This window comes from Mirounga angustirostris, unplaced genomic scaffold, assembly GCF_029215605.1.
Source record: "Mirounga angustirostris isolate CCGP_5_RB_7025 unplaced genomic scaffold, mMirAng1.0.hap1 SCAF_3, whole genome shotgun sequence".
NCBI lineage: Eukaryota > Metazoa > Chordata > Mammalia > Carnivora > Phocidae > Mirounga > Mirounga angustirostris.
Window position 1 is genome coordinate 194,287,219 of NW_026991711.1, and position 16,707 is coordinate 194,303,925.

The window sequence follows — 16,707 nt, forward strand, 5'->3', positions numbered from 1 at the left end:
GCTTTGGCAGAGCCAGTCTGAGCCACCAGGCAGGGGCAAGGCACAGGAACTGGGACAGGCTCTGACCTGGGACAGGGGATCCCCAACACTGCCAACCGCAGCTCCAGAACACCCAGGGCGCCGGCCCGGGCGCTCAGACCACCAGCCTGTGCCGCTCGGGGCCCGAGAAGGACCACCTCCTCAGCACGGCCAGCCCTGATGGGACCACAGACGCCACATCTCAAAACCAAACTATGACCCCTGCCCCTCCATTGAGTCCTGGCCACCGCCCACCCCCCAGATTTAGGTGTTCCAGCAGAGCCTCACTGGGCAGAGCCCACATCACAGGGTCCTCCTGGCTTCACCCCCAGAATCACAGCTGTCCCTCTGCCTCCACCCTTGCAGGCCCACACCATCTTCCATCTGGACCCTCAACAGCCCCCAAGCACCCCTCACTGAGCTCCCATACCTGCACCCCACACCCCCCACTCCCCTCCTTTTAGAGTCCTGTGGTTTCCCATTGTTTCCCACCCCTTGTCCTGCTACCCCAGGGACCGCCCCCAGACCTAGCTTCTGTCCCCTCCCCGACCCTGATTCCAACCATTCTGGCTACACCCCACCCTGGGAGGCCTCTAGGACCATCCAGGGGCTCCAACCTCCTCTTCTGGGGCCCCCAGGGGGGACAAACCCTGCTGTGCTCTTGACCCCAGCCATTCAAGGGCCCGGGGCTGGCCCAGGACCAGAGCACTGCAGAGCTCGGTGCTTAGGGGTCCAACAAGTGGACACTCGCAGGGCGGGTGGGACTTCTGTGACCACTGGAGCTTTTTGAAGTTGCAGCTTCTCCATCATAGCATTAGACAGGGAGTGTCAAGTGTGTCCAAATACAGACCGTGTCCGCCTATAAAGCAGGCCGCTCAGTGGGACCGGCTCCACCGAGGCTCAACCTGGTCACAAAGGGCCAAGAGCCCCCTCCCGCCAGGTTTACAGGGACAGGGTCACCCATGAGGAATGAGGGTGGCACTAGATGTCCCTAGCATCGCTGTCCTCTGTCCTCCCCCGATTCAGGATCCTGGGGTCTTAGCACCACGGTGACATGACTGGGACGTACTACAAAGAGCAACAGGGAATTGTGGGCCAGTGAGAATTTGGCAAAAGGGTCCCAAAAGTGCAAGCAGAGCCCCCTTTAGTGGCTGGGCCGTCCAGGTGGGGTGGGGTGGCACGAGGTCTTGCCGGTGGGATGCTCGCACTCTGAGCAGCCCGGCCCCACCCTGTCTGGGAGACGCTCTGCACTGGACTCCCCAGGGTGTCTGGGCTGCCAAGGCCGTGGGGAGCAGACAGAGTGAGGCCACGGAGGAGGGGCAGGGGCCCGAGGGCCAAGAAGGCAGTAACGGCTGTTAGAGCGCGAGCACCAGGCCCTCGGGCCTGCCGCTTCCTGGTCGGATAAGGGTGTTCACAGCTGTGTTCTGGAACGACCTTTCAACATGCCTGTTGGGTGGGAAGCTTCACATGGGATGCCATTTACAGGGAAGCACACCCAGGCTCAAAGGCAGTCATTCTGTGGCTTGCCTGTCCCGGGACCCTGGCCAGGGCAGAGGGGGCTCAGCAGCAAGAGGGTGTCCACCTCTGCAGCCAACAGTGGAGGGAGGGTCCACAGCCTCTGGGGGGAAAGGCCAGCTCCAGAGGGGCCGAGGGGTCTGAAGGAGGGGTACAGTGGGGAGTCTGGAGGGAGGCTCTGAGAGCTGTTGTGGGGGGTCCGGGGTCTGCACACCTGTGCTGGGCTCCAAGATGGCAGGGTGCTAGGAGAGAGCACCACTCTGCACTCGGCTGGGGTCTGGGTCCACCTGGGGCTGCCCGGTGGGGGCGCGGGGGGCCTGAGCTACAGTGGGCTCAGACAACCCTGGGCTCAGCCTGCACAGTGTCGGGGGGCCCGCCCCCCGGCAGACCGGCCCAGGAGAGTCTGGAAGGACGGAGCCTGGAGCTGGGCAGCAGGGGCTTCTCCTGGAGCACCCTCCTGGGCGCCGGCAGCCTGCGTGCCAGCCGGGGGGCCGGAGAAGCAGGAGGCCAGCGGCATGCTGGCCACGGCATGGTGCCCACGGGGACCTCCCACCCAGGGCCGCCCCACACGCACCTGAGGTGGCCTGCACGGCCACGCGGAGGAAGCCCTTCACCTCTCCCTTCTCGCTGACGACAGCCACGCGGTGCACCAGGGGCACAGGGTACAGCAGGTTGCTCAGGTACACGAAGGCCCTGGGGGAGCAGAGGCAGGGTCAGGGCCTCCCCGCAGCGTGCTGGCAGCGGCACGGCCCGGGCTCACGGCACGACACTGCGAAGCAGAGCGAGGGCAGCGAGCAGGCGGGCGCAGGCGGGCGCAGGCGGGCGCAGGCGGGCGGGCGGGGGCTGTGCTGGGTGGGGCCGGGCGGGGGGCGGTCCCTGGGCTGCAGAGGAGACAGGAGGAGGCGGGGGCAGAGGAGGAGGAGGGCGTGCGCAGGGCGGGCAGAGAGGAAGTGCGGAGCGGGGCTGGCACAGGGCAAAGCCCGCGGGGCCACACCCGCGGCCTGAGAGCTGAGGAGGGAGGTTTCAGCCTGCTTCAAGGAGGAGGAGGACCTGGGGACCCGGCCACGCCGAGCTATGACCTCACACTGGCACTGATGCCTGGCAGTCCCTCGGCCTCCCGCCCCTTTGCCAGTGACCCCGGACCTCAGGGCCCCACGGAGGGCTCCTATGGCAGAATACAGCTCAATTCCTCCTCAGACCCTTCTAGGAACACAGCGGGTGGGAGCTCACGGTGTCGGCCGACAGGGCACCACCCCGGCTCAGGGCCAGGGAAGTTGGCTGAGCAGAGCCCTAAGGAACCCCTAGACTGCACGGCACTGCCTGGTGAGCCTCGGTCAGCCACCCACTCAGTGCCCAGGGCCCTTCCCATCCGAGCAGCTCAGCTGTACACCTGACAAGTGGCAGGACAGGCTGGGTAGTGGCCATGTCACCCAGGAGTCTGCCCAACTCCCTGAGCTAGCCAACGTGCAGAGGTCACTGGGACAGCCAGGAGGACCAAGAGGACCCTGGAAGACCCGGGCCACCCAGCCGGTGTGCAGGCTGATGTGGAGCACATTTCCTCCCTGCTCAGGGGTGCCCTTCCCAGGGGGACTCTTGGCACAGGACAGGCGGGCTCACGTGAGCCCGATCCTGGTGAGAACCTGCAGCTCTGATCATACTTCAGCGCACCACCTGCCCCCCACGCTGCCCTCCCCTCCAGGCACAGAGCGACGGACAGCTGCTGCCGTGGCCCAGGGGCGCAGCCTTCAACAGCCCTGAGCTCCCAGGAGGATCTTGGGGAGGCTGGGGGTGCCAGGGGAGGGATCCAGCTTGGGAAAGGATGGGCAGGATTTGGACACAGAAAGGTAGGAGGTGTGCGGGAGCAGGTGCAGAGGCGGGGGGAGGGAGGCCCAGAGCCTCCGCCAGGGAGAATGGAGGAGGTCCAGAAGCAAGAGCAACAGTGGGGGGCTGGTGGTGAAGTGGAGGTGGGGGAGGGAAGGTTGCAGTCTCCGGGCCAGGTGGGTGCTGGTCCGGGGTGCATGACCCAGGGTGGAGCTGGGAGGAGAAGGGAGAGAGATGTCACCCCACCCCCTGCCCCTCTCAGCTTGCTCAGAGGTCTGATACCACCCAGGCTGAGCCACTGGCCTCGCCCCACACCTGAGCTCCCAGAGGACCCCCTACGACTGTAAGCATGGGGAGGGCCATTCCTCAAGGACCCGAATTCCAGGCCCTGGTGCCCCCTCGCCTCCACTCCCACTGGCCCTCCACCCACAGAAGGTCAGAAACCTGAGCACCATCTGGCTCTTGTCTCAGATGCACTGGTTCTACCCCAAATGTCTCTGTGGAGGGCCAGCCACCCCTCTGCTTCCCCCATGGCCCCCACAGCCGCCAGAGGAGGCTTGGGGCTCCAACCAGACTTCCACACACCCTTGGTGCTGGCCAAGACCACCGTCCAGCCACCGCTGTCCCGGGACACCCCAGGCGCTCTCTGCTCCCAGCCCCCACATCACATAACTCCTCATGGCCATCTGTTTGTCTGACTCAACAGTGGGTCTGTGTCTGCCAACCTTCTCTTGCTTCCTGGGCACCCCCCAGACCCAGACAGGCGCCAGCTAGAGGGAAAGGTAGCGCTGGCCTAGGGGGCTGAGTGTCACCCTGAGCATCAGCCCCTGGTGGCTTCCTGGAGCCCCTCTCCTCCCCAGCAAAGCGGCCTCTCTGGGAATACCCCGGAGGAGGCCTGTTCCAAGGGAACTCACTGGAGGGCAGCCGTGTTGATGGATGACTAAGGCAGGGGTGGGGGCTCTGCTGCCCCTGACCACCCACCAAGACGAGGTACGGGAGTGGCCGGCAGAAGCCGGTCCTGGCCCTAGTCACAAAAGGAATCTGGGGCTCAGGGAGCAGAAGCCCCTTGCTGCGGCAGCATAAGGCACCCCGCTGACAGGGACTGGCCAGGGCTGGCTGGTGGGCCTCTCCAGCACCCACCTCGGGATGGGGACGATGGTGGCCTGCCCTCCCTGGGACTCTGGCATCCTGGCCAAGGGTCTTTGCTTGACCCTGGGGGCGTGTGAGGGGGGCAGCCATGAAAGGAGCAAGGCCTTGAGGTCCAGAAGGGGAAGTGGAGGGAGCCCAGGACTCAAGGCTGCAGAACAGGCCCAGACGCTGCTCTGCCCCCTTGGCTGGGCCCCACCTGGCCATCCCACCACATTGGAGAGCTAATGGGACCGAGCAGGACAGCCCTGAGCTGCAGGGTCCTCCAGTCAACCCCACCCCACCTTTCAGGGCAGGGCCTCGTTCCTGGGGCAGGGCCCACTGCGGGAAGCCCCGTGTTGGGAGGCAGAGAGGCACTGAGGAGGCTCCCAGGGGCCCCAGGCACAGACGGAGGGCCCACAGCCTGCCCACCCCCATCTATATTCTGCAGGGAACCAACAGGAGGACCCTCAGAAGCAGGGGACACCTCTCACTGGGGGCCAGGTGAGGGCACTGTGCCCGGCACAAGAGTCCTTAATCAGGATAGCTTCCTGGGCTGTCCAGCGTCACCCAGCCAGGAGGTAAGCCAGGGTCAGGCCACTGCAGAGCCCCTGGCCCGGGGCTGCCTTCCTAGAAGGCTCAGGGGTGATTCCTCAGGGGTCGACTCTGGGCGTGCAGGGCTCTGTGGTCACCCAGAGTGCCACTCACAGCACCCCAGAGGTGACCCCCACCCCTTTCTGAGTTCACAGGGTGCATGCCCACCCACTTCCTGATGCTCCTCCCCATCCCTCACCATGGCCAGGGCAGAGAGAGACTGAGGCGGAGGGCAGGGCCCGGTCCAGGTCAGGAGGTGAGGTGGGGGCAGGCAGGCCCTGACCCGGTTCTCTCCTTGGGGCCTTGCTTCACAAAACACGCTGTGCTCTTCCAGAGTGGACGCTTTCTGACAGGTTGCCAACCCGTGGGCTCAAGAACCTGTATCATTGTACAGATCTGAGGTTCCCACAAACCAGATGGGGGCTGGGCCTCTCGTGACCCCAAGGCCCAAATCATCCCCTCAGCGGTCCGTGGGTGAAAGAGCCGTGGTGCAGTCCTAGCTGCTCACTGCACCCCGAGCCAGCTGGGGGCCGGCTCGGACACAGCGCGCCTACAGCTCGTCACTTCTCAGACGCCCACTCTTCTCATCCTGGCAGCGGATGTGAGGCTGCCCTAACCCCCGGCACGTCCTGGTTCCCCTGCGGGCACCTTCTCCCTAGGTGTGCATCTAGCACGGCACTTAGAGCTGGTGCACTAATGCGTTAGGACCCCTCCACAGAGCAACACAAGACAGAAGGCAAGGTGCCGGAGGCCGGGGTTTAAACCCACAGGCTGGCCCCTCTCCAGCTCCCCTGGATGCAGACGCCACGCGCCAATGCCCACCTGCTCGATTCACACAGCTAATTAATTAAGGAGATCAATTCTTTCCTGATCTTTAGGCTTTCCTTCTGTCAGAGGAGAAGGAAAATCCGAGCACTCGTGACATCGAGAACTGCAAAGCCCGAGTTCAGATCCTCAGACAACGTGTCCCATTTGTGCTCCCAGAGGCAGGGCCTTCCAGGGCTGGGGTCTCGAGGGACCCCCTGGTGGGAGGTGGGGGATTACACAATGAAAAAGACCCCTGGGGTCCATGGCCAACCCCCTTTCCCCCTCTCTGAAGGTCACAACCCAGCCGTGCGTGAACGCGTGTGCACATGCCCCCCTAGGGTGCGCAGGTGGGACGCCACCGGAAGGCAAGAGAGCATCCGGTGCCAGATGCTGGGTCCACTCTCCTTCCTGCCACTCTGAATCCCTGGGGCCTCATCGTGAGACAGCGATGGGCACATCAGCCAGAGAGACCTCTGGGGCCCAGGAGCCACCATTCCCAATGGCGGCAGCAGCCTGGAAGACCCCACACCCCAAGCAGAGCTCAGCCTGACCCACAGAAGCCAGGACATGATGAAACGGAGCCCAGGGCATGGATGCTGGCCTGCCCTTCGCTGCACCGTAAGTGCCACAAACAGCCTGACTTCAGCATCGGCCCCCGAGGGACCAGAGCTGCCCCAGGGCTGCCTGGACGGCCCTGCTGGCCAGGGCACACCCACTGCACACAGAGAGGCTTGTGGCCTCGCTGGTGATGATTCGGGCTGAGCAGCCCTGAGCACAGAGGGCACCGAGCTGGGAGCTGAGGCGCTGGCCATGCCAGCCCAGGGGCACAGTGTGGACCCAGAGCAGGTCGGCGTCGTTCCACACAGAGTCTGGAACGCTTCCCTCGGGTGGTCCCTCCTTCCCCTTCCCTGCACCCTCCATCCCTGGCAGCCAGCCCCTCGCCCTCCTCCCTGCAGCTCCCACCCCGTCCAGCTTCTGCAAATGGTGCTCCTGGCCAGGAGGATTATCGGGGGGGGGGGGACCAGAGCCCCCAGGCCCACTTTCTCTGCCTGGGTCAGCCCATCCCACCTCCCCACTTCACCTGGCACCCCAGACCACCGGAGGGAGAGGCCACTGGGGGGCTAGCCCTGGCCATGGGTGAGGAGCCCAAGGTCAAGAAGTGGGAGGCCCACGCTGGGGGGCGGGGCTCGTCCACAGGGGGGAGGGCACCTTGAAGCAGGCTGAAACCCGCCCGGAGAGAGAGGAGGCGGCAGAGCGGCAGAGCCAGGGCTGAGTGTGGCGGGAGGGGAGGAGGCAGGGCTAACCACGAGATTGGTGAGGTGCAGAGACGCATGCTGGGGCCAGGAAAGCCTTTCCGAAGGGAGACAAGAGTGGGCGCCCCAATTCTGCTTAAGCTTTGGAGAGAGAGCCAGCAGCTACCAGAAGGATAAAGGGAACCAAAGATGGGGTCCTTCTCAGGGCCTGGGCCTGCACAGCTGCTGCGCGGGAGAAGCCAATTCTTGCCAAACCGAAAAGATGGGGACGTTTTCAAATGAAACCCTTCACAGACCGCCCGCCGTAGGGGGGCTGGCCTCTCATTGATGACTTTGGTTTGGTTTGGTTGTTTCGTAACATCTCAGATCCACAGAGGGGGGAAAATGTTGGAAGGACCCAGCTCTTTCTGGCTGAGACTGCAGAGCCCACACCCCGTTTCTCCCGGTGCCCTCGCTCCCCTGCGCCCTGAGCCCATGCCTACCTGACACCGGAGCGACTCCCGGGCCCACAGCCCAGGGCTTCTAGAGGCCTGCGTGGAGCTGGCCCCCAGGGCTACACCCCTGTCGGACTCAGCAGAGCGGGAGGCCCAGATGAGGGGCATCTCAGAGGGAGAGAGCCCCATGCTTGTATCCAGGAGGCCAGCACGTCACGCTCATGGAAAACTAGTCAGAATAAATCCATGACATGCACCCGCGGGAATCTGCTTGCTTGCAGGCGAAGTTGGCGGGGCTTTCATTCCGGGGTCTGCACCCAAGGGCTCCCAAGGGCTCCCCGTGTGAGCCCCCTAATCTGGGGGCCAGCCTCAGCCTTCAGCCTCCAGGCCTGGTGCTCCAAGGTCAAGACCTGCAAGAGCTCCCAGTGGCCTGGCCCAAGGAAGCGGTCTCAGACTCAGAGAAGGTTGCTGTTGAAACTGTCTGACGCTGTTTATATATTCGTAACATCTACATGGAGCTGTTTTGCAAGCCAAATGCTCTACCACTGCAGCTAGGTTTCTAGATCTTTCCTTCACCTGTTTTGCTTCCATTCCACGGTCATAAAAACATGAATGGCAGCTGTATCTGCCCAATCTGCCGGCAAGGTCTGGGCGGCCCCGGGGCCTCTGCTGCACCTCCTGACCTTGGCCTCCCTCTTCCGTCCAGAAACTGTAACGGGCCCTCTCTGCAAAGGGCACTTCCGGGAAGTGTGGGCCATGTGTGCCGTGTCTCACCAGGACAGCCCAGAGGTCAGGAGGAACGAACTGTCCTCACCTTGGACGGGGAAAGGCTCAGGGAGAGGCAGGGTCCACTGGGCCCCAGGCTTGGGAGGCAGACCGTCCCCTGCCTGAGCACCAGCCCTTCCTTCCCGCCCTCCCGGACGGTCTCCTCCAGGTTCTGCTCCTTCTCCCAGAGGGTGTGCAGGGAGGGCAAACCGGGAGTCTCCACCTCTGGGGCAACAGCAGAAGGAGGCAGAGGGGAGCGAAGCCGCCTTAGCGGGTGGTGGGTGCCAAGACGCAAACCCCCACTTTCCCAGACGCCCCCCTGGGCCCTGCTCCGGGACTCCCCCCAGGGATCTAGAGCCTCTCTGCAGGAGGAGCTCGGCCCGCACGGAGCCGGAGGGCTGTTCTCCGGGTGCACCACCCCTCCTTTGACTGGGACCCCGGCTGTCCCTGCTGGGCACGCTCCAGGATGGCCAGGAGCCCTGTCGCTCCCTCACGCCCTCTCCTCAGGGAGGCCAGCCCCTCGGCCCGCCTCGGCCTGGGGGTCCGGGGAGCTGCCCCGGGCACGGGGGCCACGCCCTGACGGCGGTCGAATTGTGCCCGCAGCAGTGCTCCTGCACAAAAGAGCTGGTTCCTTCCCAGCATGCCGTCCTCGACCTCACCAACCTTCCTACTAAACTGAACAGGGGGGGCCGGTCGTAAAACGGGTCCCGGCCGTCGCACAGCGCGTGCTCCGGAAAGACGTCGTCCTCCAGGTCCTCCTCCTCCTCCTCCTCCTCCTCCTCCTCCTCCTCCCCCACGCTCTGCTCCTCGGCAGGCTCGGTGGCGTCGGAGTCGGGGCTCGAGAAGGTGGGGGAGGGGGTGAGAGCAGCCATGCGCTCGCTCATGCATGTGTTGAGAAGAGGGTAGCTGTTGCAGCCAGAGATGACTGAACTGAGGTTAGTACGACAAGACAGAGAGAAGTTAACACCAGCTACTCGCAGGGACGGACAGGGGCGGGGTGGGGGGCTTCTGTTTAAAACCAAAACCAAACACACAGACCATCAGGAATGCTGCTTTGAAAGACAAGAGAACCAAAAGTGCACCCCGTCCCCAGGCTTGGAAAGAAACCGCACATGTGGTCAGTGGGAGGCTACGGAAAGTTCTAGAAAGCACCCGCTGGCGTGATCCTGGCCAGATGTGGCTGAGGTCGTGTGAGGACCGGGTGACACACATTCACACCCGTGGACATGTGCAACCTGGCGGCCACCAGCCCACAGCAGGTGCAGGTGGCAGTGCTGAGACCCCCTCCCCTCCCTGGATCCCCAGATTACCAGGCCCACTGGTCTGTGGACCAGAGTGGCTGGGGGGTGCCTCAGACGTTGAAGGATGAGGACAGGGGAGTCGAGGTGGAAAAGGGCCTCTTGCTGGGGTCCCCCAGCTGGGGGTCTCGGCCTTGGGAGGAGGCCCATTCCCTGCCCCCACCACCTTCTCTCTTTCTCTCTCTCTCAGCCTAGGGAGGGAAGGAGGCGCCCACCTGCCCACCAGCCGGAACCAGGGAAAGCGGTCGTAGAAGGGGTCTCCGCCAGTCACCACATTGTCACAGTCCTCGATGACACTGGAGGGCACCTCAGCTGCCCGGTCGTACATCTCCCGCATCAGGTCCAGGCGCTGCCTGTGGGGGCACAGAGATCACCGTGGGCCCAGGCGGAGCATCCGGCAGGCCATGCCTCCTGCTGGGGACAGTGCTCGGCCCAGATCCAGGCATAGCTCAGCATCATCCAAGGCTCAGCATGGTTTGCTGACAGACCCTCCACGCTCCTCAGAATCAGTCAACCACGAGCAAGAAACTTCCAGGTAAGCGCATGAGGCACCGCTAAATCCTCTCGACGCTGACCCAGTGACAGCAAGGTGATGTGAGCAGGCAGGACGGGCCTGGAACTGGAGGGAAGGGGACAGAGAAGGCCCGCCAAAGCCAGGGTGGGACAGCTCGGGATGGGGGATCGTGTCGCGGGGCCTTCAGAACTCAACGGAACGAAGTGCAAATTGGTGATAGGATATAGACACAGATAATATTTTAAAAATGATTATCCCTAGAAAAATCAACATGCTGTAGAAGAAAGGAAATGCAGTCATTTCCCCCTAGAACTCGGGAGTGACAGGAACAAGGTTGTTTGTCCTCACCGAAGTCACAGCGTAGCCCCGGGGAGGGTGGGAAGGGGCCGTGAGCGTGGCCTTTGTTCGCACGAGTCAGGGGAGCGCAGGTACCTGCGTGGGAGCGTGTGTCCGCGTGTGAACGAGCCACACTAGAGAGGAAGGCGTGCGAGTGTCTGTGAGTGTTGAGGGGTGTGTGCGGGTGGGTCTGGGTAGACCGCGAGTGTGTATTAACATCTTCCGTTCTCTGTACCGTGACGTTGTGGCCTCCCTGGGGCCTCGCTGGGTGGCCAGCCAGCCCGTGAGCAACTTGTGGGTGAGTCCCACCCGTCACACACAGACCAACCCCTCCCGCCCTTACCTCGCTCGCCACCGAGCCGGCACCCCCTGCCCGAAATCTCCCTAGGGTCAGGCACTAGGCAACCCGGCAGCCTTGTGGTCCAAAGCCCACAGGAGAACTCAAAGTGGCCAGTGCCCGCCGAGGCCAGGGCCCCACCCGCCCCTGCTCTCGTCTCCCTCCTGATGGCCAGGGCTCCCTCCCACCGGCATGGCCCTGCCCCTGTGCAGAGCCCCTCACGCCCAGGGCACCCCCAGCAGCATTAGGCTTTCCTTTGAGGCATCCACCTCGGTCTCGCTCAGTCTCTCTCGAGATCGAGCCGTACATTCGAGCGAGCACGTGGGGAGCGTGGAGCTGGAGGAAAGACGCCTCTCAGGGACAGCGGAGCCCCCCGTCCAGCCCCTCCGCTATCCTCCCTGGGATCCCTCCGGTCCCGAGGTGGAGACGTACCCTGCTGAGCTCTTCTGAGGACGCAGCCTTGCCCAGCGCCGCTCTGGAGGCTCCCTGCGCACCCCTCAGGGCCGGCTTGCCCGTCCTGCATGCTCGGCCAGCCCCCCATACCCCCCCTGCAGCACCACCGTGTCAGCAGCAGGAGAACACGGACTCTATAATTACGCTTTCTCCTTCTGATTTGGAAGCCATCACAGCAGGAAAAACAACCACGTCGACCCAGGAGCCCCGTGAACCCGCACCCACCCCAGCGCTCCCCTCGCGCCCCCCCCACACCTGAGCTTCTCCAGCGTCCAGTAGTGGGTGGCCCCATTCTTCTGGTCCTGGACCTCCACGGCCACAATGGTGCGGGGGAAGGGGCGAGTCTCCCGGTCTTTGGCGGCCTCGGGGGGCAGCAGGTCCGGCGGCAGCGGGGAGTAGAGCGTGTCCGTGAGGAGGACAAACTGGAACTGGACCTGCAGCAGGGGGAAGATGACCGCCCGTCAGCCCCTTGGTGGACGGGCGCCAGGCCCCAAAGGGCTTCCTCCCCACCTCCCCACCCCATGCCCCGCATGTTCACTGCAGCCTTCCGGCCAGCAGCGGCACAGAAAGCTGCACCTGCTCACGCGTGCTCCCTGAGCAGGAGGGCGCACGCCCCCGGGGCCGGCCCCGGGCCGTCCTCACCCTGCCCACTGCTCTCAGGGGCCCGGGTCGGGGACGGCGGCTGTGTCCTCCCCGGGGGCAGCGATGCCCGGCACCGAGTCCCCCTGGAAGCGGGACGTGTGAGGTGGCAGCCGGCAGCGGGTGGGAGCCCACCTTCTTCTTGAGCTCAACACTGATGGCGTTGGCCTCCTTGAGGAAGATGGCATTGCCCCACAGCTGGTCCCGCAGCGACGTGAACTGGTACCACTTCCACTTCCGGAAGGCCCAGAGCGCCAGCTCACATTCCCTCTCCGTCCATGGGACTGCGGGGAGAGGCATGTGTGGTCGTCACGGAAGTGCCACAACTCCCCACAGTGGCCGGGGCAGAAGGAAGCCGGAGGAAAGTTCTGCCCCCGGAGTGGCCAGAGGGGCCGCCCAGAGACTGGAGCTCGCCGAGAGGCCGGTCAGCTCAGAGAGGGCTGGCAGCCGCGTGCGGGCCGCGGTGGGCGCCGGCGCCCGAGGACAGGCAGGAGGGCAACCGGGGCCGAGCCCCACGCCCTGTCCCGGCTCCCACGCCTCTGCCCACTGCGCCCGCACCAGGAAGGACGCAGGGACAGCAGGCTGGGCCTGTCCGGGCTCCCAGGCTCGGCCTCCCTCACCCAGTGCTCCTGCCTCGAGGGAGGGAGCCGCATCAGGTAGATGATACCACACAAGGGGAGGCCTAGGTCACGTCAGCACAAAGGTACTGACCAGCTGACCGGAGGCTAAGCTGGACATGAACCCCGGACCTGCCTCCTCCCCGTCTGCCCTGCCTGTGGCCACCCTCATGCCCACCGCGGCTTGAGGTCAGCTGGTGGGCCGCCCAAGGTGGTGCTCAGAGAGGTGGATCTGCGGTGAGGAGCAGTGTGACCCAGTCCTGGGGAAGAGCACCAGCCTCCTGCTGGTAGGACGGGTGAGCCAAGGCTACGCCCTGCCAGCACCATGCTCCCCATCACCCGGGCTGGTCCACGGAAACGGCATGCACGTGGACAGGTGCCTTCCTGCTGCAGCCCAGCCTCCCCCCGGTCCTGCCGCCATGGGTGCCTCCCAGCAACAGGCCAGGGACCCCGGGGCAAAGGTGCTGACCAGCTGATCTCCAGGGAGTGGCCTGGGGGCTCCTCTTGTCCGAGACCCCTCCCCAGCCCAAGGCCCAGGCCCTGCCAGCGGAGAGCCCCTCACCTTCGTCCTCCGGCTCCTCCTCCTCCTCGTTCACCTCCGGGTAGTACCTGGAGTCCATCTGCTTCTGCAGGGCCTCCAGCTTGCTCTCGTAGTCCTGGCCACAGGAGGAGCACCGTGGACCCACGTGCGCACCCGGCCCCTTCCCCGGCCTCCCGCCTGGGCCTCCCATCTGTGGGCCCCAGGGCCTGCCCAGGACGTCTGGAGGCAGCCCCACCACAGTGAGGGCTGGCCCAGCGGGGAGCCCGGCCCCCCACCCCCACCCTGCAGGGGGCCTGGCCGGCGGGGCTGCCCTCACCAGCCTCTGTTGCTCCAGCAGGTAGGTGGCCTCCTCGCGCTCCCGGCGGTACTGGTCCTCCAGCTCCTGGAGCCTGCAGGAGCGGGCGGGGGTGAGTGGGCACAGCGGGGGCGAGTGCGGCGGGGTGCGCAAGGGGCCCCAGCCTCGGGCCTCACCTCTGCTCCATCTCCTGCTTCATGTCAATGCCCTGCTTCTCCAGCAGCTCCCGCTGGGCGAAGGCCCAGTCCACGGGCTCGGCAGGTGTCTCTGCGCAGGGCGTGCGCTCGCGTTCCTGCCTTGCCTGCTCGGGGTGGTTGAACCGGAACACATGGCTCTTCCCCATGATGATGCGGTTTCCTAGGGGACAGAAGCCAGACTGGCAATGGGGGGGGGGGGCGGCTGTGGCCTGGGGATGGCCTCCAGGGGTGGGGGCGGGGAGGAGAAGGGGCAAGCGGGGCACAGACACTTCCTCCGGCTTGCTCACCCCAGGGAGGGCCGCCGGGAGCCTCCCCAGGTCCCTGCTCTGGACCAGCCACCTGCCCTGTGGCCAGGACCTCACTCTCTCCCCAAATCCACCTCCTCCATCCCTCCCCATACAGCAGCCAACGATGTTGGCAGAACAGTCCTGGTGCTTTTCCAACATACGATCCTTTGCCTCACCCCACACGTGCCGCCCCCCATCCTGGCCTCCTGACCCCGTGCCCTGGCCCTGGACGCCCCTCCACACCCGGGGGCTGTGCTCGGGCCCCTCCTGCAGCATGGGCTCGAGGGTCCTTCCCGCCCGTCCGCCTCTCCACAGGCTGGCGCAGGGCGGGGGCCGGTCTGTGTGTGCCCGGGGCCCCCCGGGGCAGACGCATCCACCAGGGCAGCAGCACCCACTGTTTTTGGACAGTCCTGCCCGTAAGAGGTCTTTGGACAGCCTAGTTTCCTTCCAACTTGGGGCCCACAGGGGCCGGCTCAGCTCCTCCTCCCACGCCAGCCCCTGTCCACTGGTGGGTCCTCCCTAAGGCCTCCCTCAGCTCCTCCCTCAGCCACCTTCACCGGCCACCTTCGGCTGGTCACCGCTCTGTCCTCCCTGCCCTCGGGCCCTGACTATAGCTGGGCCCAGGTGCCAGGAGGGAGACACCAAGCTGAGTGCATGGACCCCAGGCCCCATCCTGAAGCAGCAGCGGGGGGAAGGCACACCTGTGTCCAGGCCCTAGTCATACCTGACCGCAGGATGCTGGGCTCTGTGACTTTCTTGCCATTGACATAGGTGTCTGCGCCCTCGCAGGGCTCCAGGGTCACCACGGCTATGGGACAGAGGAGGGGAGGTTAGAGAGGAGGACTGTGAGGGACCGTCATCCTGGCTGGTCATGCCCTCTGTCCACACGCACGGCTCGGCTCACCTGGCCGCCCAGGTGCGGCCCCCATCAGGCCTCTCTCCTCCCTGCTAGCTGCAAAGCCTGACTGCCAGCACACAATACCTCGTTTGGGCCCCAGAGGACGGTTGCCCTCACACAGCAGGTGAGGAAGGTGACCCCGATGGAGAGGCACATGTGCCCGAGTCAGAGAACCAGGGGAGCCGTCAGGGTCCTCAGGTGGGCACGGATGGGAAACAGTGGCTGCATGTCCCCAGGAGTCCCAGAGCCCTCCAGAGCTTAGAGCCCACCCACCCAGAGGAGGGCAGGCTTCGGGGACAGAATTCCGGGAGAGCCGACATCCCCAACGCTGTTTAAGGCCATGACCCTGAAGTGTCCCAGTCACAGTGGGCTGCAGGCCAGACGCTTGCCAGGGAGCATGCCTGGCGCTGGGGGGGCCGTGGGCACTGTGATGGCACAGGGATCGGCAGGTGTCTCCCGAGAGGGCCACGTCCCAGACGGGCAACGGGGACGGAGGCGGGCAGGCAGGCTGGGTAATGGACAGATGACCACTCCAAGGCTGACAGGAAAGTGTCCTCCAAAATAGCTCTCCACCCTGGATCGAGGCTCACTCCTCACAGCTTACTATCCCCCTGCCCACTCCTGGCACGGGGAGGGAGCTCCCGTGTCCACTCCCAGCACTCAAAGCCTCGTTCCAAAGGAGGCGCTTGCCCGGGACTGACGAGGGAGCCTGGGCCGAGCCGGGCAGTCAGCAGCAGGGGGGCCGGGCGGGGCTGAAGGGCAGAGGTACCTTCACTGCCCCCTCGGGAGTCGCTCCGGAAGACGCAGTGCTCCTCCTTGATGAAGTGCCCGCTCAGGACGATGTCCTGCCGCCTCTCCGCATCCTCCCGGCCCACTCTGGGGAGGAGGGGCGGGGACCGTCAGCAGGGGCTGGACCAGGGCATCCAGGCCGCCGCCCACTGGCCCGCCCCCGCCCCCCGCCCCCCACAGGGATGCCCAGCTGGGCTCCGTAGGGAAACTCCCAGGGTGCACTGGTGGGGCCGCAGGGGATGCCCCAAGCCCAGACCAGCCTGGGAGAGCCCGCAGCACAGAGTGGCCTTCAGCCTCGTGTCCAGCAACAAGCACGAGCAGACAGCAGGGCTCCAGCAGATGCCAGGCTCGGCAGCCCCTCTGCAGGGGAGCCGCCCACCCCCCGCGACCCCCACCTGGTGATCCCGTCCTTGATGTAGTACAGGAGACACTCGGACATCAGTGGGTCCTCGTTCAGGTTGACGAGATGTGGCGTCTGGGGAGAGAGGAGGGTCACCTCTGCTGGGGAGGCGCAGGGGCCCAGCACTGGCACCCACCTGATCTCTCTCTCCTCAGGTGCCAGCCCACCACCACCACCAGCCCTAGGCTTGGCCTCATGAGGACGCAGTGTCCTCCCAGCCTGGCTTCCCTGAGGAGAAGCCCGGGGAGCTCAGAACCTGGGGGGAGGCACTCAGGGGGAGCTGGGCTTCCAGAGGAGCTGGGAACCCAGGGAGGTGCTGGGGGCTGTGGTGGGCCCTTGGATATGCAGGGCGCAGGCTGGGTCCCGCAGGGACCAGGGCACCGGCTCTGGTCTTTTCCTCCACCCTAAAAGGGGCTACAGGACCCCATTCCAACTGAAGCACCTAGGAGCTGAGGGCCCCAGTGGACCTGTGAGTGCAGAAGGATTAGGGTGCTGACTGGGGAGGGAGCTGTGGCCTGGGGGCTGTGGAGCAGAGGGTGTGAAAGAAGTCCCTGCCAAGCCCCCCAGCTCGGGCCCCTCCCGTCCGCAGGCGCACCGAAGGTGACCACCTTGTCTGAGCACTGCCCTCAGTCACCTGTCCTTCCCAGGGCAACCCCCACAGGCTTCACCCACTGGGGCCCTAGACACGCTTCCCGAGCTCAGGAACGCCACCCCGCACTGTGTCCCAGGCTGGGGTCCTGCAAACTGGTGGAGGCTGGGACAGCTTTCTTGGCT

General features: G+C 65.1%; 1 protein-coding gene across 7 annotated transcripts in view; it reads right to left on the reverse strand.

The window, feature by feature from the left end:
- The window catches only part of KIF1A (kinesin family member 1A), a 70,189-nt gene that overhangs the window by 25,750 nt on the left and 27,732 nt on the right, over positions 1–16,707 (reverse strand). For 4 of the 7 annotated variants that reach the window (XM_045867300.3, XM_045867301.2, XM_045867297.2 and 1 more), the window contains 10 exons: positions 15,929–16,008; positions 15,514–15,620; positions 14,571–14,654; positions 13,539–13,719; positions 13,384–13,456; positions 13,089–13,182; positions 12,045–12,193; positions 11,526–11,704; positions 9,846–9,983; positions 2,108–2,226 (listed from right to left, as the gene is read on the reverse strand). In XM_045867300.3, coding sequence (XP_045723256.1) covers positions 2,108–2,226; positions 9,846–9,983; positions 11,526–11,704; positions 12,045–12,193; positions 13,089–13,182; positions 13,384–13,456; positions 13,539–13,719; positions 14,571–14,654; positions 15,514–15,620; positions 15,929–16,008 — 1,204 coding nt within the window. Of the gene's footprint in view, positions 1–2,107; positions 2,227–8,995; positions 9,263–9,845; positions 9,984–11,525; positions 11,705–12,044; positions 12,194–13,088; positions 13,183–13,383; positions 13,457–13,538; positions 13,720–14,570; positions 14,655–15,513; positions 15,621–15,928; positions 16,009–16,707 lie in introns of all 7 variants that reach the window. The other 3 variants (XM_045867289.2, XM_045867290.2, XM_045867288.2) reach the window with 1 other exon arrangement.